Genomic DNA, 22,672 nt, shown 5'->3' with positions numbered 1-22,672 from the left:
GAGGCGGGCATCTCTCCTGCCCCAGGGTCAGTCTGGGGGTGCAGACGGGCTCAGTTCAGGGACCCCTGGGGCGACAGTGGGGGTGCAGACAGGGTCAGGCCAGAGGTGCAGAGAGACTCAGGCCAGGGCCCCCCCGGGGCGACACTGAGGGTGCTGAGGGGGTCAGTCCGGGGGTGCAGAGGGACTCAGGCCAGGGACTTCTGGGGCGACACTGGGGGTGCAGAGGGTGTCAGTCCAGGGGCCCCCGGGGCCACACTGGGGGACTGATGGGCTCAGTCCAGCGGTGCAGATGCGGTCAGGATGGGGGCACCCAGGGCGACGCTGGGGGTGCAGATGGGGTCAGTCCAGGAGCCCCCGGGGCGACGCTGGGGGTGCAGACAGGGTCAGGAGGGGGGCCCCAGGGCGACGCTGGGGGTGCAGACGGGGTCAGGCCGGGGGCCCCGGGGCGACGCTGGGGGTGCAGACGGGGTCAGGCCAGGGGCCCCAGGGCGACGCTGGGGGTGCAGATGGGGTCAGGCAGGGCGCCCCCGGGGCAACGCTGGGGGTGCAGACGGGTCAGTCCAGGAGCCCCCGGGGTGACGCTGGGGGTGCAGATGGATCAGGCCGGGCGCCCCCGGGGTGACGCTGGGGGTGCAGACGGGGTCAGGCCGGGGCCCCCCGGGGCGACGCTGGGGGTGCAGACGGGTCAGTCCAGGAGCCCCCGGGGCGACGCTGGGGGTGCAGACGGGGTCAGTCTAAGAGCCCCTGGGCGACGCTGGGGGACCGACAGGCTCCGGCCGGGGCCTCAGTCCGGGTAGATGATGAAGCCGGAGAACGTGCTGTATTTGTTGGTGTTCCCCCCGTGCACCTTCCCCCCGTCTAGCTTGACGAAAACCTCGTCACCCACGTCCAGGTGCAGGATGACGCTGTTGCTGGCGTAGTCGTAGTTCTGGTCGGCGTCCTGGGCAATGGCGCTGGCCCGCACCTGGGGGGAGACGGGGGAGCGTTAGATGGGGGGGTTCCCTGCTGAGCCCCTGCCCCTCATGGACACTTGGGGGGTGGCAGTGCTGCAGCTGAGGGGACCCCCACTCTCCATCTCCTGCCCCATGTACTGCCCTTCATGCAGGTGCGAAGCTGGGGGGAGCTCCTGGGGTCTGGCTCTGGGGCCCCCTCGCCCGCTCCCCCCGCCCTCACTCAGCGGGGGTCACGATGCAGGTCCCAAAGGTCACTACAGAGAAATGGAGTGACAAGCAACCGGTGTGCTGGCTACTGCCCGTGCATCCTAATCCCCTGCGAATGGCCCCCCCGAACCCCTCCCCCTCGCCACCGAAACCTGCAGCCTCCCTCAGCTAGCTGGGGGCAGGGCCTGGCCAGCCCCACAGCCCGGCTCCCTCATTACCCGGCTGCTGTGAACCAAAGGCCTCCCGGAGAATCGGGGGGAGGCAAGCGGCTCCTGGCGGGTGTGGAAGGACCCGGGAATTTGGTCTCCTCCAGCTGGCCGGGGCTAGGAAGGAGGCGCAGTGCGACACATCAGTGGGGTGGCCCCGATCCTGCACCCGCTCACACATGGGAAGCCTCAGGCGATCCACCCCTCCCCAGTGGCACCGGGCAGCCCCCAGCCGCTGATGGGTGGGGTAGGGCAGCGCTGGGGCATGGGTGACCCCATGGCAGGGACCCGTCTGCTCCACTGGCCTCTTGGCCCCGGTGAAATCAGGGGCCTGGCGGCCGCAGGCCTGTCCTCGGTGCCTGGAAGGTGAGCGGGGACCACCGGGGTCCTCTCGTCCGACCCCGGCCTAGCACTGGCCAGGGGCCCAGAGCTGGGACGGGGGCCCACCCCGAGGTCAAACCTTCCCACCCTGGACTGGGGGGGGTGAATCGCCCCCACCCTGGGCAGTGGGTCGGGGGGCTAATCCCCTCCCCCAGCACCAGGGCAGCCGTTTCCTCGCCAAGCAGCTGCCTCGGCACTGGGGAACTGCAGCCCCCTTGGGAACCTCCGCCTTGGGGGGTGGGGGTGGGACCCCCCAAGCCCCATCTGACTGGCTGTCTTCCTGACTGCCCCACACCCTGAGGATGAGCAGCCAATCAGGATGGCTGCTGGAGGCTGGCAGCGCTCTCCCCCCTCCCCCCCCAGGAGCCAAGAGGGGCTTTTGGGTTGCGGGGAAGGAGCAGAAAGAGCCCAGCTGCTCCCCCTCCCCTGCTCCTTGAACAATGGGTCAGTCTGCCCCTCCCCCATCCCTTTCCTCCCTGTAACATGTGGGGGGCTCCCTGGGGCTCCCTGCCCCCAGGCCTGGGAGAGAGGGGTAAAGACCCCAGCAGCTGCAGAAGGAGCAGAGGTGAGGTTGGGAGGAGGCAGAACCGATGTGAGGGCATAAGTGGATTGCTGGGCTGTGGGACGGGCCGTTGTGGGGCTGGTGTGGGGGGCTGACTTGATTAATTAGGGGGTTGGGGAGAAGCTGGAAGCTTGGCCAGACTCATCATCCTGAATATATTGGAGAAATCTAGAGCCAGCAATTGTCATGCATGGGTGGGTCAGCAAAACTCACAGAGACTAAAAACCATCCCAGAATCTGGGGGGGTAGGGGCCAGTCCCACGCTTTGTTTGGGATCCTGATGAGCGATTGTCATTATACTGTTACTATTAATAATTCATCTCTATAGAATCTATACAATTATAATATGAATCGAGAGATCAATTCGTAATTAACAGCTTATAGTAATTATATTTATGCGGTATAGTATTAATATATATTACACCGTATAACTATGATTAATATAATCACTTTATGATTATGTAATACTCCACATAACTATCGTATACTCACTATATTATTGTTGACTATTGTCACGGAGTGTGGGGGAGTCCGGCCCTGCACCCCTCTTCCTGGGACCCACAGTGACTCTCGGCCAGCCAGTAAAACAGAAGGTTTAGTGGACAACAGGAACACAGGTTACAGCAGAGCTTGCAGGCACAGTCAGGACCCCTCCACCGAGTCCTTCTGGGCTTTCAGGGTGCTTGGATCCTAGCTAGGATCCCCTGAATTCCGCCCACACAGCCCCAAGCCCAAACTCAAACTGCTTCCCTCCTGCCGCTCCCTTCCTTTGTCCCCTTCCCGGGGAAAGGTGTTGACCTTTCCCCTCCCTTACCTAGCTCAGGTTACAGGCCCTGGCATCGTCCATCCCCTAAAGTCCTCCCCTGCTCTCCCACTCCCCACACAGACAGCCCCTACTCCATCACATCTCTCCCCCCTTCGAGACTGAACTGAGCAGGGTCACTCTGCCCAGTGACCTGGGGAAGTTCAGGGTCCTTCTCCGGGACAACGCGTCTGCTGTCAGGTTGGCACTTCCCTTCACATGGACCACGTCCATGTCATAGTCCTGCAGGAGCAGGCTCCACCTCAGGAGCTTGGCGTTGGCTCCTTTCATCTGGTGCAGCCAGGTCAGGGGAGAGTGGTCGGTGTACACGGTGAAGTGTCGCCCAAAGAGATATGGCTCTAGCTTCTTAAGGGCCCACACCATGGCCAGGCATTCCTTCTCGATGGCTGCGTAGCTTTGTTCCCGGGGTAGCAGCTTCTTACTCAGGTACACGATGGGTTGTCTCTCCCCCTTTTCATCCTCCTGCATTAACACCGCCCCCAGTCCCGTGTCTGAGGCATCGGTGAACACCATAAAGGGTTTGTCAAAATCTGGGTTTGCCAGAACTGGGCCGCTAACCAGAGCCTCCTTCAGCACCCGGAAAGCCTCCTGGCACTGCTCAGTCCAGATCACCTTGTCTGGCTTCCCCTTTTTGCACAGTTCAGTGATGGGGCTGGCTATGGCACTAAAGTGGGGCACGAACCTTCGATAGTACCCCGCCATCCCAATAAAGGCCTGGACCTGCTTTTTGGTTTGGGGAGCAGGCCAGTCTCTGATCACCTCCACCTTGGCTGGTTCCGGCTTCAGGCAGCCGCTCCCCACCCTATGGCCCAGGTAAGATACTTCAGCCATCCCCACCTTGCACTTCTCAGCCTTTACTGTTAACCCAGCCTTTCGGAGTCGGTCCAGGACTTGTTTAACCTGGGACATGTGGTCCTCCCAGGTCTGGCTGAAGACGCAGATGTCATCAATATACACCACGGCAAAACTCTCCATCCTCCTCAGAAGCTGATCCACCAGACGCTGGAAGGTGGCCGGTGCTCCCTTGAGGCCGAAGGGCAGGGTCAGAAACTCGTAAAGCCCCAGAGGGGTGATAAAGGCCGATTTCAGCCTGGCATCTGCGTCCAGCGGCACTTGCCAGTAGCCTTTCGTAAGATCCATAGTGGTAAGGTACCGAGCCCCTCCCAGCTTGTCTAGGAGCTCGTCAGGCCTGGGCATAGGGTAGGCATCAGATACGGTGATGGCATTGAGCTTTCGATAGTCCACACAGAACCGGATTGACCCATCCTTCTTGGGGACCAGCACCACTGGCGAGGCCCAAGGGCTGGAAGACGGCTGGATCACCCCCAAAGCCAGCATGTCCCTGACCTCTCTTTCAAGATCCTGGGCAGTTTTCCCGGTGACCCGAAAAGGGGAGCATCTTATAGGGGGATGTGACCCGGTCTCCACCCGGTGGACAGTCAAATTAGTGCGTCCAGGCTGGTTGGAAAACAGCTGTCGGTATAGATGCAGCACCCCTCTGATCTCAGCGTGCTGGCCCGGGGTCAGCTGATCAGAGAGGGGAATCGCCTCCAGGGGGGAACCAGCTTTTGTCCCAGGGAATAGATCTACTAAGGGGTCCTCTCCCTGCCCCTCCCAATGTCCACACACGGCCAACACCACATTCCCCCTGTCATAGTATGGCTTCATCATGTTCACATGGTACACCCGACGGTGATGTGCCCGGTTTGACAGCTCCACCACATAGTTTACCTCATTCAGTTGCTTGATAACCTTGAAGGGCCCTTCTCAGGCGGCCTGGAGTTTGTTTCTCCTCACGGGGATGAGAACCATCACCTGATCCCCGGTGGCGAAGGCACGGGCCCGTGCCGTGCGGTCATACCAGACCTTCTGCCTCCTCTGGGCTCGGGCCAGATTCTCCATGGCCAGGCCCATGAGCTCGGCCAGTCTTTCCCGGAAGGTCAGGACATACTCCACCACTGACTCTCCCTCGGGAGCGGCCTTCCCCTCCCATTCGTCCCTCATCAGGTCTAGGGGCCCCCTTACCCGCCTTCCATACAACAGTTCGAAAGGTGAAAACCCGGTAGATTCCTGGGGTACCTCCCTGTACGCGAACAGTAGGTGAGGTAAGTACTTGTCCCAATCCTGCGGGTGCTGGTTCATAAATGTTTTTAGCATCATCTTCAGCGTCCCGTTGAACCTTTCTACCAGCCCGTTGGACTGGGGGTGATACACTGAGGCCCAGTTGTGCTGGACCCCACATTTCTGCCATAAGGACCGGAGCAGGGCCGACATGAAGTTGGACCCCTGGTCCGTTAAGACCTCCTTGGGGAACCCCACCCGGCTGAAAATTGTCAGCAGCGCATCTGCCACTGTGTCTGCTTCGATAGAGGACAAGGCCACCGCCTCGGGGTAGCAAGTGCCAAAATCCACCACCACCAGGATGTATTTCTTCCCTGACCGGGTCATCTTGCTGAGGGGTCCCACTATGTCCATGGCCACCTTCTGGAAAGGTTCTTCTATGATGGGTTAAGGCCTCAAAGCCGCTTTCCCCTTGTCCTGGGCCTTCCCCACCCTCTGGCTGGGGTCACAGGATTGGCAGTACTGTCGGACATGGGTAAAGACCCCAGGCCAGTAAAAGTTCTGTAGCAGCCTCTGCCTGGTGCGTCGGATTCCCTGGTGCCCTGTGAGAGGGATGTCATGGGCCAGGTACAGCAGCTTGTGACGAAACTTCTGGGGACCCACCAGCTGCCTCCTGATCCCCCATGACTCTACTTCCCCTGGGGGAGCCCATTCTCGGTACAGGAACCCCTTCTCCCACAGGAACCTCTCCTTGCAACCTCTCCTCATGGTCTGTACCGCACTAAGGTCAGCCCGGTCCCTGTGCTTCCGCAAGGAGGGATCTTTCTGCAACTCGGCCTGGAACTCAGCAGCTGGGACAGGGATGGGGACCGGCTCTCTCTTGCTGGCTGGGTCTGAGGCCGCAGCCTCTCTGAACCGTGCCCCTGGGCGTTCCCCGCTCCCTGGGTTAGGGTCCTGCACCTCGGGTCGAGTACCTTCCCCGTTGTCGGGGTGCAGTGCCCTTTGCCGACTCTGACTACGAGTCACAACCAGGGCACTCTGGGTGTTACTAGGCCAGTCCTCGAGGTCCCCTCCCATTAACACGTCAGTGGGCAAATATCGGTGTACCCCCACATCCTTGGGGCCCTCCTTGGCCCCCATTTCAGGTGTACCCTTGCCACGGGCACCTTGAATGGGGTCCCGCCCACGCCCATCAGGGTCAGGTAGGTGTCGGGCACCATCTGATCTGAGGCCACCACCTCGGGCCGGGCCAGCGTCACCTCTGCGCCCGTGTCCCAGTACCCAGTGACCTTCCTCCCATCTACCTCCAGGGAAACAATGCACTCCTTCCGGAGGGGCAGCCCCGCGCCCATCCGGTAAACCAAAAACCCGGAGCCTGGAGCATCCACAGATGGTATGTTGCCAGCCCCCCTTTCCTGGGAATGTAGCCCCTCCTCCGATTGGGTTTTTACCCAGTCCACCCTCTGCGGGTTGGGTCTGCTTGGTCTGTCCCTGAGCTTGGGGCACTGGGCCCGTCTGTGACCTCGTTGGCCACAGCGATAGCAGCCCATGTCTCGTGGGTCCCCTTGAGTGGGTCGGAGGGACCTGCCGCTGGTTGTTCCCCTTTTGGGGGGGTTCTCCATAGGACCCCGCTGGGAGGTCCCATGATGACTCTCTCTCTGCGTTGAGGCAGGCTTGCTCCTTCGAGATTCCTCCCTGCCATCCCCTGCCCGACTGTCCACAAATTGGTCGGCCAGCTGGCCTGCAGGCTGCGGGTTCTCCGGCTTCTGGTCCATCAACCACAGCCTCAGGTCGGACGGGCACTGCTCGTACAGGTGCTCCAGTATAAATAGGTCAAGCAGGTCCTCTTTAGTTTGGGCCCCAGCTGTCCACTTGCGGGCATACCCCTGCGCCCAGTTGACCAGTTGTAGGTATGTGACCTCACGGGTTTTACGCTGGCTCCGGAACTTTTTCCGGTACATCTCAGGAGTCAGCCCAAACTCGCGGAGCAGGGCCTGTTTGAACAGTTCGTAGTCCCCTGCCTCCGCCCCTTTCAGTCGGCTGTACACCTCCACGGCTGTGGAGTCCAGTAAGGGGGTGAGAACTGCGAACCTGTCTGCAGGGTCAACCCTGTGCAGCTCGCAGGCATTCTCAAAGGCCGTCAGGAAGGTATCTATGTCCTCCCCCTCCTTACGCCGGGGCAGCAAGTGCTTATCAAACCTCTTTGTAGGCTTGGGTCCCCCCTCACTCACCGCAGCCGGAGCCTCACTGCTCCTCAGCTGGGCCAGGTCCAGCTCATGTTTACGCTGTTTCTCCTTCTCCTCCCACTCTCGCTGGCGCTGGTTCTCCTCATGTTTACGCTGGTTCTCCTCATGTTCACGCTGTTTCGCCTTCTCCTCCAGCTCTCGCCTCTTTAACTCGAGCTCCTCCCGTCTCAGCTCCCTTTCATATTCCAGCCGCATCCGCTCCACGGATGCCGAGCGTCGCCGGGAGGATCCCCTGCTGGGGGGTGAGCTTCGCCGTGAGGCTCCCCTGCTGGCCGGGGGGGTCACGGTGCCCTCGGTATACACTGGGCTCCTCCTCGCCCTTCCCCTAGGCCTAGGAAGGGGGGGTCTCGGGAGGCCCTCGTCCGCCGGCTGACCACTCCCAGCAGGGACAGACACTGGTGCCTGCGCTGCATCTGCCCGGGTGCTTCCCTCAGAGACAGGGCTCCGTTCATTCATGCAGTCTCCCTGCTCCAGCTGGGCAATCAGCTGGTCCTTGCTGAGCCTCCCTGGGTGCAGCCCCCTCTGCTTGCACAGCTCCAGCAGGTCACACTTGCGCCGCTGGGCATACATCTTCCTGCTGACCACTCACAGGCCGGGGTGCTCGCCGCTCCCCACGGTTTCCAGGGGGACCCCTAGTGCACCAGCCCTTCTTGAGGTCACTACCTTTCTGCCAGGGTCGAGCTGCAGACTCCTCCGCCCCTGGGACCGCTCGCTGCAATCCCCCGGGGGACCCTGTTACTGCAAAGTCCTTCTCACTGGGCACACACTCCCAGGGGTTAACCACCCCTTCGTTTTACTGCTCCCCAGTCACTTACTGCAGGAAGCGCCGTCCACGGGGTGCAGTATATCCCGCCGCTACCACCAGTTGTCACGGAGTGTGGGGGAGTCCGGCCCTGCACCCCTCTTCCTGGGACCCACAGTGACTCTTGGCCAGCCAGTAAAACAGAAGGTTTATTGGACAACAGGAACACAGGTTACAGCAGAGCTTGCAGGCACAGTCAGGACCCCTCCACCGAGTCCTTCTGGGCTTTCAGGGTGCTTGGATCCTAGCTAGGATCCCCTGAATTCCGCCCACACAGCCCCAAGCCCAAACTCAAACTGCTTCCCTCCTGCCACTCCCTTCCTTTGTCCCCTTCCCGGGCAAAGGTGTTGACCTTTCCCCTCCCTTACCTAGCTCAGGTTACAGGCCCTGGCATCGTCCATCCCCTAAAGTCCTCCTCTGCTCTCCCATTCCCCACACAGACAGTCCCTACTGCATCACAATTATTAATTATGAACTAATTACATCGGGTGTTAAATATAATTACTATAACCACTGCATTAGGAATCTAGATGATAGTTAATTGTGTCATATGTTCAGACACTAACACAGTCACTGACTGGAGACAGAGGTTATTGCTAATACGAGTTATTTGTTACCTAACAATAGAATTAGCAGCAAGAGAAAAGCAGCCTCACCAGCATGGAGATGGACTCAGCAACCCCATTTCCCCCGCCTGGTCACATAAGCCCAGATCCCACATCATCTCCTGACTCCAGGAGCTGGGGCTTTCAGGAACACACCCAATGTTGCGAGACCCGCCCTCCAGTCCCAGGAACATCAGCGCTCCCTTCACCTACCAGTCTTCAGCCTCGTTTGTTCCCGAACACCAGCCCTCAGAACTATCTGTGGGAATGGTGCTTAGCTGGGAGTGTCCAACGGGCTGGAGTCGGTGCTAACGATGCTCAGGGTATAAACGATCCTGGGAACCTCCTCATGACAATGCGTGCGGATCCTAGGACTACGCGCCCACGGCAGCTGAGTAGGGCTCATGACAGGCCCTGGTCTGGGACCCAGGAGATCTGGGCAAGTCCCTTTAATCTCCAGCCCCATTTACCCGAAGGGGGTAGATCCCAGCCCGGCCTCTGTTTGCATGGGGAGCTCTGTGGACAGGCCTGGCTCTCATCGAGTCAGCGCAGCCCCTGATACGAGGGCTTGTGAGCTCACTTTGAGCCCGTGGAAAGAATAGATACCTCTGATGCTCACATTGCTAATGCCGTGGGGCCCAATCCTGTTCAGATTTAAGCATGTGCAGCCTCAACTGACACAGATTTACACGAGCCCGGCCTCACCCACGAAGCTGGGTTTCTAGGGAGGGGCCGGTCGCAGCACCCTGCTTAAGGATGCGTCGGGCTTTGCTCTCAAAGGCACAATTCAACCTCTTTGTTGTGTTTGGAGTGTATGGCACCGCGGCCGCCCCCCGGCTGCAGCGCTTCGTTCTGTGCCCGGGTGCGGGGGGTTCAAGGATTTGCGTGTGTTACCATGAATTTTAAAACAGCTCCTTTAAGAAACAGAGCGTTGGGCGTCAACCAGGCTGGAGCAAACTCTGCTCTGCCGCTCTAGCCAAAAACGGTAAAGATGTGACCTCGCCCACCTGGCTTTGCTAATGTCCTGGGACTGAGCCAGCGACAACCACGCTGCAGAGCCTGAAAACGGAAGGGAGGCAAAGCTTGAGTCCAGCCGAGGTGACGAGGAAGGGGGTTTTTCAAAGAATTTGCTCGGGTCAGTGATCACTTTTTCCCATTAGGATATTAATAGGAAACATAATTAAGGTCTGTTGATAATTGCATTTGATCATCATCACATTTTCATTATTAATCACTCTCAGTAATAGATTTTACACAATCCTAATACAGGCCGGGAAATGTAAAACAAAACAGCCAGTGCAGGGAGAGGGGAAGGGCACACGTGTAGTTTTGCAGATGCTCCCGCGCCTCCTTGGCCCAGAACCTCAAGGGGATTTAGGCACCTAACTCCCACTGGCTCAGTCCTCAGGTGTTTGCAGGATCTGACCCGGGGGAGGGGGCTTGTAGCTTGTTTGTTCTCTTTGTTGTCACCTTTTCCTGGGGCACACATGACCCTCAAAAGCGGGAATCCCGCCTGGGTGCTGCCATGACTAGATACAGAGAGCGAAACTGATGGGGTGTCGTCGAGCGAGAAGCCAGAGGGAGGCTGCTGGGGGACGGTGCATGCTGGGTGTGAGTCGCTCTGGTGCCAGGCATCTCGGTGACCCAGCCCCCGTCCCGTGAACGTGGTTGGGCTTGGGGTGCTGTCGAACGAGTGGCTGTGGGCAGACAGGGATGACCCTGCTTTAAACCACTGCAGCTACCTGCCCCTGTCTGGTCTCCGGCCAAGGAATCGGCTTCTTTCCTCGATCAGAGGTTTCCCTTCCCCCGGGGACAGCAGGGGACGCTTGGCATCCTGCTGGCACCTGGGTCCCTGCCCCTGTCCTCCAGCTCACTGCACAGCAGGCCGGGGTCCCTGCGTCCTGCCCCTCTATGCAGTGGGCCCCAGGCCCCCACCCTGCACTGCCTCCCCCTGCTAGTGCCTACAAGTCGCCCCATGCCCTGCCCCCACCCCCAGCCTCCTCGCTTCAGCTGTCCGGGCGTCCCCTGAGCCCCTGCTAGAAAATCTCTGACAATGAGCCGAAGCCTTTCGGGGGCTCAAGCCGCCACAGCAGGGGATAAACTCTGCTCCACGGCTGCCTGTCACCGCACAGAAAGGGATCAAACTGCCAGCAGGCAGCTTATGGTAGGGCCATAAACAAAGGCCGGCCTCCACCTGACAGGGACAGGGCTTTATGGAGTGGATTTAGGTTCCTTTCTCTGAATCCGTCTCTGCCTGGATTCCTCTGCTCCGCACACGGGCTCCACCAGCTCCAAACTGCCTTCAGTCGCCGGTCCAAATGCTGCGCAGGAGGTGGGCGTGGGCCGCAGAGCAGCCCTCTGTGAACCGAGCCAGACTCGGCTGCGTCCAGGCCGCATGCCAGGGACTCACTGGCATGAAGAAATCAATCCCTTCCATTCACTTTTCATTTGCAGAGCTCGATAGTGGCAGCAGCAGGCACTTCCTCAACATCCAGCCGGGATGGCAAGCGGTATAGCCCCTGTTTTACAACTGGGGAAACTGAGGCACAGAGCAGGCAAGTGACCTGCTCAAGGACACACAGCCAATCAGTGGCAGAGCTGCTGTCTCCCCCAGAGTCTGCGCTCTCCTTTTCCTGCATCAGGGTAGACTGGGGTGCAGGGAAAGGCCTGTGGAAAGTTTCACCCTGCTGCTGTCTTGGCTCAGAGGGGTCAGCCTCTGGGTCGCTCAATCAGGCCCCAGCGTGAAATTCACTAAAACTCCCTGGACACGCCGACCCTGGCGTCTTTCTTCCCCACCCCCGCCTCTGAAGAATCAAAAATTGAACAGCCAGGGCCCATCGAAGCGTTGCGGGGCGTTTCCAGTGGAGACGAGAGATTAACAGCCTGCTGCTGCCTCCGCTGAGCAGGGCCGCCCAGAGGATTCGGGGGCCTGGGACAAAGCGAGGGGAGCAGACAGAAAAAAAGGTGCCACCCGCTGCGGCGCGTGTACTCACCGGGCGCTGCTCCGAGTCTTTGGCGGCGGGTCCCTCACTCGCTCCGCGTCTTTGGCAGCACTGAAGGACCCGCAGCCAAAGTGCCTGTGAAGACCTGGAGCGAGTGAAGGGGCCCCCCGCCGAAGACCCGGACCGCCGCTGGTTGACTAAAAGGCGCCTCTAGCCAGGGAAGGGCTTCTCGGCCAGGGCTCGCGGGGCCCCTGCAGGGCCCGGGGCAAATTGCTCCACTTGCCCGCCACCCCAGGTGACCCTGCCGCTGAGCTCTCCAAATGGGAAGTGAATGGAAGGGATTGATTTCTTGTTGTTCCGCTGGAATTTCTCCAGCCCGCCGATGGGTCCCTGGCATGCGGCCTGGAGCTCAGCAGGCAAGGCCTCGCCTTGTGCAAACACACGGGCTCCTGCACCCCGCCCATATAGAATAATACAATGCATTCTGCACCTTCCTTCACCTACAAACACACACCCAATAACACAACACACACACTCCTGCCTCCAGGGAGAGAGACCTGCATAACCCCACACACGCAGAGAATAACACAACACTCACATATTCACACAAACATTGACATGCTGAGCAACACACACCTTTACACCCAGATAGTAACAGCATTCCAGGTGGAAGGAAGAAGCTGGTAACACAATTACAGACGCCCCCCCCCCACCCCCTCCACAGAAATCCACAGATGTTAACGCTTTGCCAGCCCCCACAAAGTCATTGCATGGCCTGACGCAGACCTGGGGAAATAACTGATTGGTTTGGTTTGGTGGTTAGTTTTTGGGTGGTTTTTACATTTTCTATTTTTAGTTCAATCCAGCGAATTTCAAACTACCTCCGTTTGGAAGCCAAACGTCGAACTGTTTTATTTTGAAAATGTCAAAGTGAAAAACAGTTTGTTTGACTGTTGAGAAATTTTCACCCCCTTTTTTGGGTGGGGGGAGTATTTGCTGAGTTTGTCACAAAATTGCATTTTTCGGTGACTAAACTCTTCGCTGAAAAATGTTGCCAGCTCTAGCCCTCCGCGCAGTTCAACGGCATTTCTCACACATCTGTCGGTAACAGGATAACGTGCGAATGCCACAGGTTCTGAGCCATCCCAAGATTTCAGGGGCTATTCTAGGCATCGGTGAGCAGAACCCGACTCATTCTGGGGAAAACAGGAAAATGGGAAAACCTCTTTCCACTAAATCCACCCCCCCCAAGTGCCCGTTTGGTGCCGCACAGCTCTCTAGTGCCCCATCTTCTGCCCACACCCGTCACAGGCAGCTGTTTAAAATGCCACTATCTCTCGTGGGGTCCAGAGTGTGACCTAGTGGCTGGAGTATTGGGCTGGGACTCAGGAAACCTAATTTCTGTTCCCGGCTCTGTCACTGGCCTGCTGGCGAACAAATGCAGGTCATGCCCTCTGGTGCCGCAGTTTCCCCATCTGTATAATGGGGATAATTACACTGATCTTTGTAAAGCACTTCGAGTGCACCTGCTGGGAAGAGCTAGAGGGGAGCTGGGTGTTCTTAGTATTAATACATAAGCAACAGCATGGGTGACCCTCTTACACGCCTGGCCACACACACAAATCCAAACGCACATGGAATAACACATATATAGAGACACCAGACTCCCACACATGCTCACACCCCATCTAACACAAACACACACACACACACACACACACACACACACACAGGCATCTCTGTCTGTCTGGGAGCTGTCACTTTCCTCTTCCTCGTGCTTGGATTCGGTTGCCAGAACCCAAGAAAGGAGCAGACTAGAGTTGGGGGAGCGTATCCTTGGGTGCGGGGGTCATTGGGTCAGCTGGGAGTTGGGGGGCTATTTCCCATTCAACGCTGCTGGCAGTTATGTGGCTAAAGCCCCTTCTCCCCAAAAGAGGCAATTTTAATGAATTACTCTGAATGAATGAAAGCTGGGCCATATAATTATCCCCATTGCACAGATGGAGAAACTGAGGCACAGAGCTGGGAGGTGACTGCAGAGCTAGGAAGAGAAGGCAGACGTCCTGGCTCCAACTCCCCAGTTCTAACCTGCAGGCTCCCCACCCCCCAGCTCCCTGTGCTGTGAACCAGTCAGATCTCGCACGCCGCAGGGCCGGCACGGCTCAGGACGTGGACAGGAGACCTCCACGGCCCAGGCCTTGATTCCACAAGAGGTGCTCTGCCCCCTGGGTCAGCGCCGACCCCCACCGCCCCAGTGTGGTTCTAGGGGGCGCTGTGCTGCGGGAACTAGCTGGTCCAGGTGCTGTCTGGCAGATCTGGGGCTGGGGTCATTCCAGCTTCACTAACTGCTGTTCGCCTCCCTAAACCCCCTCGGTCGCTTCGAGTGGGAACAGGCTCCACCACTGGTGCCTGATGCTCTGGTTTTCATTGCAGGGATGCCCAGGAACTGCAATGGTGCAGGGGATCCAACAGCTCCTAGACAGAGGGTGGATTAGAAAGTGATCTCACCTAAGGCCCGAGATCCAGTCTGGAGCTCAGCTCCTGGCAGATCTACCACTCAGCGTCTCAAGCTGGGCACCTCAAGACGGAGGCACCTGAAATCAGAGGCCGTTGGTGATCGGCTGAAATGCAACATTACGTGTTGTGGCATTTGCAAATATTGCCACTTGTTCTGTTTCTCACAAGAGGTGTCCTTGTAGCCCCTCTCCTTCCAAAGTGCTTTGCAGACCTATATAGAGCTGAAACCGTTCTGCCAGCACTGAACTGCAGCTGCCTCTAGGGTGGGGCATAGCAGCTTTAACAGTGATAAGCAGCACGCACAGGGATCACTTACTAGCACTGAAAGGCATCCACCTCTGGGGTGGAGCACAGCAGATGGTTAAGGCTGCCCGATAGTTTAGGACAGGCTGTGAACAAGGGCTCGTCTCCTTGCAACCACCAAAGGCATTTTACAGAGGCAGACTGGGGCGGTCTGGGACGCTGGCTGTCTTTATGGAGTGAGCGCCTCCTGCTGACTCATCCGGCTTTCCCTCAGCGGTCAGCCGTCCAGTTAGCGAGCCGGCTGAGGTTGGCTGAGCTGACAGGCTCACAGCCCGAGCTGGCAGGGCGGCCGACCTGGAGGGGTTTCTGACAGTGTGTCTGCGAGCGGCGCATGGGGGAATGTATATGCGCTTTTAAAATTCCTCTGGAGAGAAGTCAAGAGGAATTGCTGCCTGTTGATGAACTGACTGTAATTCCTCTAGTGTTTTCTCGCCTACCCGGAGTGAGGTATTTGGCTTCGAAGCACTCCTGGGGCAGATTTCAATTAGAGGCAGAACTATTGTGGGGGTTGGGGGGGATATATATCGTAGCTTCACGTCTTCTGCAAAAGTAGAAGGATCTTTCCTTTAGTTCAGGGCTCTAAGCTGAGCCGATCTGCCAGCCCGGAGCCGGCCCCAGGTTCCTTGAGGCCAGTGGCCAGGCTCTGCCTGTGGCTGGCACTGGGTGGCAGATAAAGGGGTGAGATAGGAGACCCCTGCCACAGCAGACAGAGGGTCACTGGCCCCCAGGACGGTCTCTTCTTGATCCCGCATCGCTAGAGATGTTTGCTCTCGGTGCAGGGGTTAGGAGTCAGGAAGCCGGGGTTCTACTCTTCGCTCTGATGGGCAGTGGTGTCTAGTGGTTAGAGCTGAGCGAGGCCCTTGCCAGAGGGCCAATGTGCAACCTTAGACAAGTCTCTCTTACACACACACACACACACACACACACACACACACACACACACACACACACACACACACACACACACACACACACACACACGGTGTGTCTTCTTCCTCGTGTGTAAATTCAGGCCAACGCTACCGAGCCTGGCAAGGTGCCGGGTCATCGTCCAGGGCTGCTTTAGATGTGCCCTGCACCCTCCGCCCGTGAGGAGCCAGACTCCTCCGTCCTGGGGCCATGCTGCAGGCCTCTGGCAGACCCCTGGGCCGGAGGTGTTGCTGCAAGCGGAGGGTTTTGTTGCTGTGAGTTTCACGCTGGTGGAGCGCACTTGATTGACAGCTGCAGAGACTGTCGTGTGCCTATTTACTCACCCCCAGCGATAGCTGGGCCTGCAACCAGCACCCCCCTGACCTCGAGAGACCCGGGCAAGGGCAGGACCCGGTCAAATCTCCACGGCCCATTTAATCCTTGGCCTTTTGCTGCAGCTGCCAATTAGCACCGGCCTGGGCGGCTGTCTCCCTTCCTAGGAGCTCGGCTGAGGCCCAGCAAACTCATCTCTGTGCCTGTCAGACAGGGACTAGGTGGGAGCTGGCACCCATGGGGCGGCCGGCTCCGTGTCCTGCCCCCTCCCGATGCAGCGTCTCAGAGCTGGTTTGTAATTACTTTGAAATCTCACTCCTTCAACCTGTCACCACTCAGCGGCACCAGGCTCTGGGCTCTGAGACATGCTGGGCCAAACGGCTGTCACTTGGGAGCTGGCAGAGGAGGTGCATAACTGGGGCCCGACCTCCAATTTCTAGTCAGGTCAGCTCAGGAAGGGAGAGCCTGGCTGATCAATGGGGGGGAGTCGCTCCAGGATCCCCCTGAGCCCACGTTCCCTCCCCAAACCTGAGCCTGCCATGACAAGGTGGCTTCTCGAACCTGCGTGTGTGTTTGTGTGTTTGTGTCTGGCTTCGCGAACCTGCGTGTGTTTGTGTCTGGCTTCTCGAACCTGCGTGTGTGTGTGTGTGTGTGTTTGTGTCTGGCTTCGCGAACCTGCGTGTGTGTGTGTGTGTTTGTGTCTGGCTTCTCGAACCTGCGTGCGTCTGTGTGTGTGTTTGTGTCTGGCTTCGCGAATCTGCGTGTGTGTGTGTGTTTGTGTCTGGCTTCTCGAACCTGCGTGTGTGTGTGTGAGTTTGTGTCTGGCTTCTCGAACCTACGTGTGTGTATGTGTGTTTGTGTCTGGCTTCTCGAACCTGCGTGTGTGTGTTTGTGCCTAGCAGCTTCGTACAATTTCTGGCATGGCACAATTGCCTCCAAGATCCACCAATCTCCCACCCCTGGGGTGCACTGACCCATGCTGCATGGACCGTGGTCATGATCCGTGAAAAGGTGTGGTGAAAATGGTGGGTTCCGGTGCGGGCGGATTGGAAAGGCAGCATTTCTTCTGGCTTTACAGGGGGAAGGGGGTTCGTGTCTTGCTGGTGGAGGGGAGGGAAGGAATTTTAGCTGATAAGAACCTGTGGTCTCCCTGGGCCTGATCCTGGGGGATGTGGCGCTGGGCAGGGGGGAGTGACGGAAGGCAATGGATAAAAACATTTTATTGTGAGTCTCTCTAAGGGCCCATCAGCACCCAAATCTGACTGCCTGAGGGCAGATTTACAACAGCTCCCAGCCACTGTCTTGCCAACAGGACATAAATACCACCAAGGCTTTAATTCCCTGGTAAAATAAGCTACATAAATAAAAAGTAAAGAGGGTGTTTATTAGACCTAGGCAGAAAGGCCGGGTGGAGTGTCTGTGATGGAGGGAAACGTCTCCTGTCTGATCTTGTTTGACAGGAGGGTGTTTTGGTATTAAAAATAAAATTAAAAAAAAAAAACCCACTGACAAATTGACTGCAAACAGGTCCCCGGGGACTCGTTGAATGAACCGATCTCACCAGCTGAGCTGTCCGTTTCTACCCCTCTTGATATTTATTATTTAGTAACCAGGCAAATCCTCCTGTTTGCAAGCAGAGGGAGAGAGGAGGGTGTCCCAGGATGTGACTGCCCCATAGATACACCCAAAGTGTCACTATTCATCTCGCTCTCCAAAAAACAGCTCGACCTCTGGGGCCGTTTTCCAGGCAGCGCTATTTCAGCCCTCTGCTTTTATTCTAAACTAGGAATCAGCCGGTCAAACCTACAATGATCCCAACTTCTGAGCTGTAATATCTAGGTGGGTGTTAGGATGGGGTTTTTAATATATTACAGGCCAGACTCTCAGCTGGGGTCAATCAGCACTGACATTAATGGAGCCGTGTCAGGTTACACCGGCTACAATTCTTGCCCCTGGAGATGATGAGAATTTACTATCAATAGTGTTTTATCTAGTTGAGCTGCTGTCCAAAGCGCCACGAATAATGAAGGGCTCCTCTGGCAGGGAGACAGACGGGCGATTTTAACGGCCGGGTTCTTTTGCTGATTGAAGGGGACAGGGTCAGCCAAATGGGGACTTTTCACACCAGACTCATTTGAGGTGGTAGCTGGCAAGAAAGCCGGTCCCAGCACCCAAGTACTGACATCGCCGCTGTGACGCGGGACAGGAAAGCCTGCAGGTGAAAGGAGAGCAACTGACACAGGCAAAGAATTGTCCGGCCCCCGGCTACATTAGGGTCTCTGTCGCCCGGCACCTTGCACCATGTTTACACCAATGTGCCGGGGGTGTGAAAAGTTCCAATTCTGGCTGGATTTGGCCTGGGTGTAAAGGATCACACATGGTGACGGAGGCCCATAGGCTTCAGTCAGCACCAGCTCAGGATCGGGCCCCGTGATGTGAGCATAGATATGAAAAGAACTTGCAGATCTAGAAAACAGTGGGGTTTTGGTGTTAGCGCCTGCTAATCCCACGGCTAAAGCATTTGCTGAGACGCTTGGCAATCAAATGTAAATATGTCTATTGATTCGCTCAAGAGACACAACAGACGGCTGCTCCGAGGTGCTGCTTTCATTAGTTCAGGCAGCCGGTGGGAGGGTGAGGCGGATGCATTTAAAGTTTGAGATCAATGGCTTATTTAGCTTTAATAAATGGAGGGTGTCCAGGTTGAGCTCTTAAACGGTTACGTTTTAGCTCAACTGTCGAGTTATTTTCTTTATTGAGAAAAGAAAAAAGAAAAGAAAAGAAAAGAAAAGAATCCCCTGATACTAGATATCTTAATCCTGGCCTTTGCGAGGTTCTCTGGGCGTGTGAAAATAAACCCCATAAAATAGGAAATAAACAATATTTCTCAGGGCATTTTCGTGTGTTTCTGGGTCAGGTTCTCTGCAGCGGATTTCAAAGCACCAGACCCCGCTTGGAGAAGATGCTAATAAAGCATGTGGAGGTGAGGAGAAGATTTGATATGAGTTTATTGAAGGCGGAATAGGAGAGGAAGGGAGAAAAAGACCAATAATTCTCCAGGGATGAAAAAATCTCCGGTTTTTATCCCCACTGTTGGGGAGACTTGGGAGGATTGTAGAGGAAATGTTGTGAGTGTAAATCTGTCTACACGGGGAGTGTGTATCCATGAACGTCGACTCTATCGCTGTAGAAACACACTCTTAAACATATGCAGTGTAGTAAATCTATTTGCAGAATAGTATTTAGTGCTATAGCGACACTTTGAAATGCATCTAAACTATTAAACACTGTGTGCACATAGATTTAAAATCAGCTACACATACAAAGTATTATGTCTAATACATTCTGTGCAATGTATATGTACATAAAATGTTTGTTTATAATGATGTACATACACACCACTAAACTATTAAATACGATATATCCCTTCTGTAAAATATTTCTAGTCTAGACACTGCAATGTAACTATAATACACGCACAGTAGGTGTGTGTTTATAACATACTGTACAATGTGCATAGAACCATATTTTAATACTATATATTAGACTATAGGCTAGTCTATATAAACTGTTAAACTTTTGATGTACATTATATATTCTACAAAAACACCCTGAATGTATATTTAACAAATATCACCACTAGATGAATATATTCACCTATGCACTCTCAGTATAACATATATTACACACACAAACAGCCATACGTAATATATATCAGACACACACGTAATAACTGCTTATAGTTCTATAACATCGATCTTCCTGAAAAATCAATGGGTATTCAGATACTTCACATCTTATTTTATTTTTTTGCTCAACACAGAGCACAGTCTGAAAATCTATCTCCGGTATTCAGATTCCTCTATATCTGAAAAAATGTAACAACTTCTCTCCCACACCAACCCTCCTACATTTTATTAAACTTTACAGACCCATCTCTGTGTTCTGCAGGAGTGTGTGTATTTGTGTGTTCCTTTGATGGGTGCGTGTATCTTATTTTGTGCTATTTTGGGGGTCGGGGGAAAATCTATTTTTCTTCTCACAATTGCTACAATAACGCCCTGACTCTGCTAACAGAATATTTTACAGCTACCTTAACAATAAATGCCTCTTGGATTCCAGATACTCTGACGTTTGGTTTCATTTTTAACAGAATGGGTGACCCTGCCCCTCCGTGTTTGGAAGGACTGAATAGAACTGAATTGCGTTGCCCAGGCCTTCTTGTTCTCTGTATTTTACTTTAGGAATAATATAAACAAACCGGTCAGATCCCAAGCCAAGGTGTCTGGTATGAGGAGCTGGCGACTAATCCTAACCCCAACCCTGGGTCACAAGCCTAAAGGGACTTTCTTGAACTGGAGGGTTCCCAGCTAAATGAATCTAGTTTGCATTTCAATTTTTTAAACTCTTCATTTTCTTCTTAAAAAAAAATCTAGCTAGTTAGCTATCTGACCCCATCCACCCCATCTATCTAGCTATCTATCCCCATCCACCCCATCTATCTAGCTATCTAGCTAGCTAGCTATCCACACCCCCCCTCTATCTATCTATCTATCTATCTATCTATCTATCTATCTATCTATCTATCCACACCCCCCTCTATCTATCTATTTATCCATCCCCATCCACCCCATCTATCTATCTATCTATCCCCATCCACCCCATCTATCTATCTATCTATCTAGCTATCCACACCCCCCTCTATCTATCTATCTATCCCCATCCACCCCATCTATCTATCTATCTAGCTAGCTAGCTAGCTATCCACACCCCCTCTATCTATCTATTTATCCATCCCCATCCACCCCATCTATCTATCTATCCCCATCCACCCCATCTATCTATCTATCTATCTAGCTAGCTATCCACACCCCCCTCTATCTATCTATCTATCTATCTATCCCGCCACACACACCTCTCTCTATGTAAAATATATTTATATAATTTAAAACTCTCCGCACAGTCAGCGGCCTTCTCTAAGTAATACCCCGAGCATTGCAGTACATAAATGTTATTATTACCAATGTTAATAAAGAAACACCATTATGAATAGAAGGATTATAACCCAGTGTGTGTAAAGGGGTCATTTCTATTGGTACACATAGGAAGTCGCTGGATTGTAGAATGTGCCCTGTTTCTACAGGTTTGTGGTGGTCTAGGCAGCCCTTCCCACATGGGGGTTATGGACGCTTGGCCTGAGGAATCAGACCCTCGCTGCTGCCCTTCCCCTCCCCAAAGCACCGAATCCATCACATCCACACAGCTCTGGCAAGGTTGGGCACAGGTGGGAGGGCAGGTGGGCATACTGGCAGGGTGGAGCTGGGGAGTGTATGCTTGGAGGTAGGTTTGGCTGATTTGCAGGTAAAGCTACTGTCTTTCATAGATGGTTTGGCAGGAGCTGGGATCTGCAGGTGAGGTGAGAGGAGCTAATGGGAGTTGCAGATGGGGTGGGTGGAGCCAATGGGGAGAGGAGCAGGTTGCAAGTGAGGTGGGAGGAGCCATGGTATGGGCGGAGCCAGTTGCAGGTGAGGTGGGCGGAGCCAGTGGGGAGAGGGGCGAGTTGCAGGTGAGGTGGGCGGAGCCAGTGGGGAATAGGGCGGGTTGCAGGTGAGGTGGGCGGAGCCGTGGGCTGGGCGGAGCAGGTGGGGAGAGGGGTGGGTTGCAGGTGGGGTGGGAGGAGCCATGGGCTGGGCGGAGCAGGTGGGGAGAGGGGTGGGTTGCAGGTGGGGTGGGAGGAGCCATGGGCTGGGCGGAGCAGGTGGGGAGAGGGGTGGGTTGCAGGTGAGGCCGGCAGGGTGGGGGTGGGGGTGGAGGGGGTTCTCCTACCTGCCCATTCTTCATGAGGTCGGCCCACATGCTGGTGCCGTCGCCACCGCGCATCAGCACGTGGTAGGTGAAGAAGTAGATGCCGGGCAGGGGGCAGGTGAACTTCCCGCTGGACGGCTCATAGTAGTTCCCCACGTTGGTCACCACGTCGTCGAAGCGCAGCACCTCGTAGCCCTCGTGGGGCTTCCGGAGCCCGGCGTAGAAGGCGATCTTGGGGCTGTAGAAGGACGGGATGTAGCCCCCCGGCCCTGGCCCCGGCGGCCCTGGTGGCCCCGGTCTGCCCGGCTCTCCAGCCGGACCATGTGGCCCTGGCGGCCCTGGGGGACCTGGCAGCCCCCGGATCCCAGATTTGCCCTTCCTCCCTTGGTCCCCTTTGCCCCCCGGCAGGAACGGGGGCGGGGAGATGATGGCCAGCTCCTGGCTGGCTTCCGCGGAGGCCGCCCCGTGGGTCTGGGGTGTGTAGGGGTCACAGACCATGCGGCAGCTGCCCAGCATTTCGTACTGCGAGGTGGCCTTGGAGCTGTGCACCAGCAGCGGGATGGCCACCAGCAGCACCAGCACCATGGCCACCCCGATGGCCGCGCCGATCACCCTCTTCTTGCGGCTCAGCCTGGACGCAGCCAGGGCTAGGAAGTCGTCTTCGCTTTTGGATGTAATGGTGGAGGCTTCTCAAGAGACGGAGCCTGGTGGGTAAGTGCTGGGGGGGAATCCGGAACCCCCCAAAAAGTCAATGGAGGAGAGACGGCCCTGGCTCGCTGCCTGTGGACGCAGCTCGGTTCGGTGCCCGCGGACACAGCCCAGCTCGGTGCCCGTGGATGCAGCCCGGCTCGGTGCCTGTGGACGCAGCCCGGCTCAGTGCCCGTGGATGCAGCTTGGTTCGGTGCGCGCGGACACAGCCCGGCTCGGTGCCTGTGGACACAGCCTGGTTTGGGGCCCTTGGACGCAGCTCTGGTTCGGTTCCCGCGGATGCAGCCGAGCTCGGTGCCCACGGAGCTG

At 56.2% G+C, this 22,672-nt stretch overlaps 1 protein-coding gene across 1 annotated transcript; it reads right to left on the bottom strand.

Annotated features, from left to right (window-relative positions):
- Window positions 1-784: 784 nt before the first annotated feature.
- On the bottom strand, window positions 785-22,240 carry C1QL4 (complement C1q like 4). The gene is made up of 2 exons (XM_050925714.1): window positions 21,677-22,240; window positions 785-964 (listed from the first exon to the last, which is right to left on the bottom strand). The coding sequence occupies exons 1-2, from the start codon at window positions 22,238-22,240 to the stop codon at window positions 785-787; spliced, it is 744 nt and encodes a 247-aa protein (XP_050781671.1).
- Between the last annotated feature and the right edge of the window lie 432 nt (window positions 22,241-22,672).

Source organism: Gopherus flavomarginatus, chromosome 16, assembly GCF_025201925.1.
Source record: "Gopherus flavomarginatus isolate rGopFla2 chromosome 16, rGopFla2.mat.asm, whole genome shotgun sequence".
Classification (NCBI taxonomy): Eukaryota; Metazoa; Chordata; order Testudines; family Testudinidae; genus Gopherus; species Gopherus flavomarginatus.
The sequence above is the reverse complement of the archived record's forward strand: the minus strand, read 5'-3'. Positions and strand labels throughout refer to the sequence as shown.

Coding starts and splice junctions, on each gene's coding strand:
- C1QL4 (XM_050925714.1), bottom strand. CDS start 22,240: ATGGTGCTGGTGCTGCTGGTGGCCATCCCGCTGCTGGTGCACAGCTCC. Junction 965..21,676: donor ACCTCATGAAGAATGGGCAG/GTAGGAGAACCC, acceptor GTCTCCCCCCAG/GTGCGGGCCAGCGCCATTGC.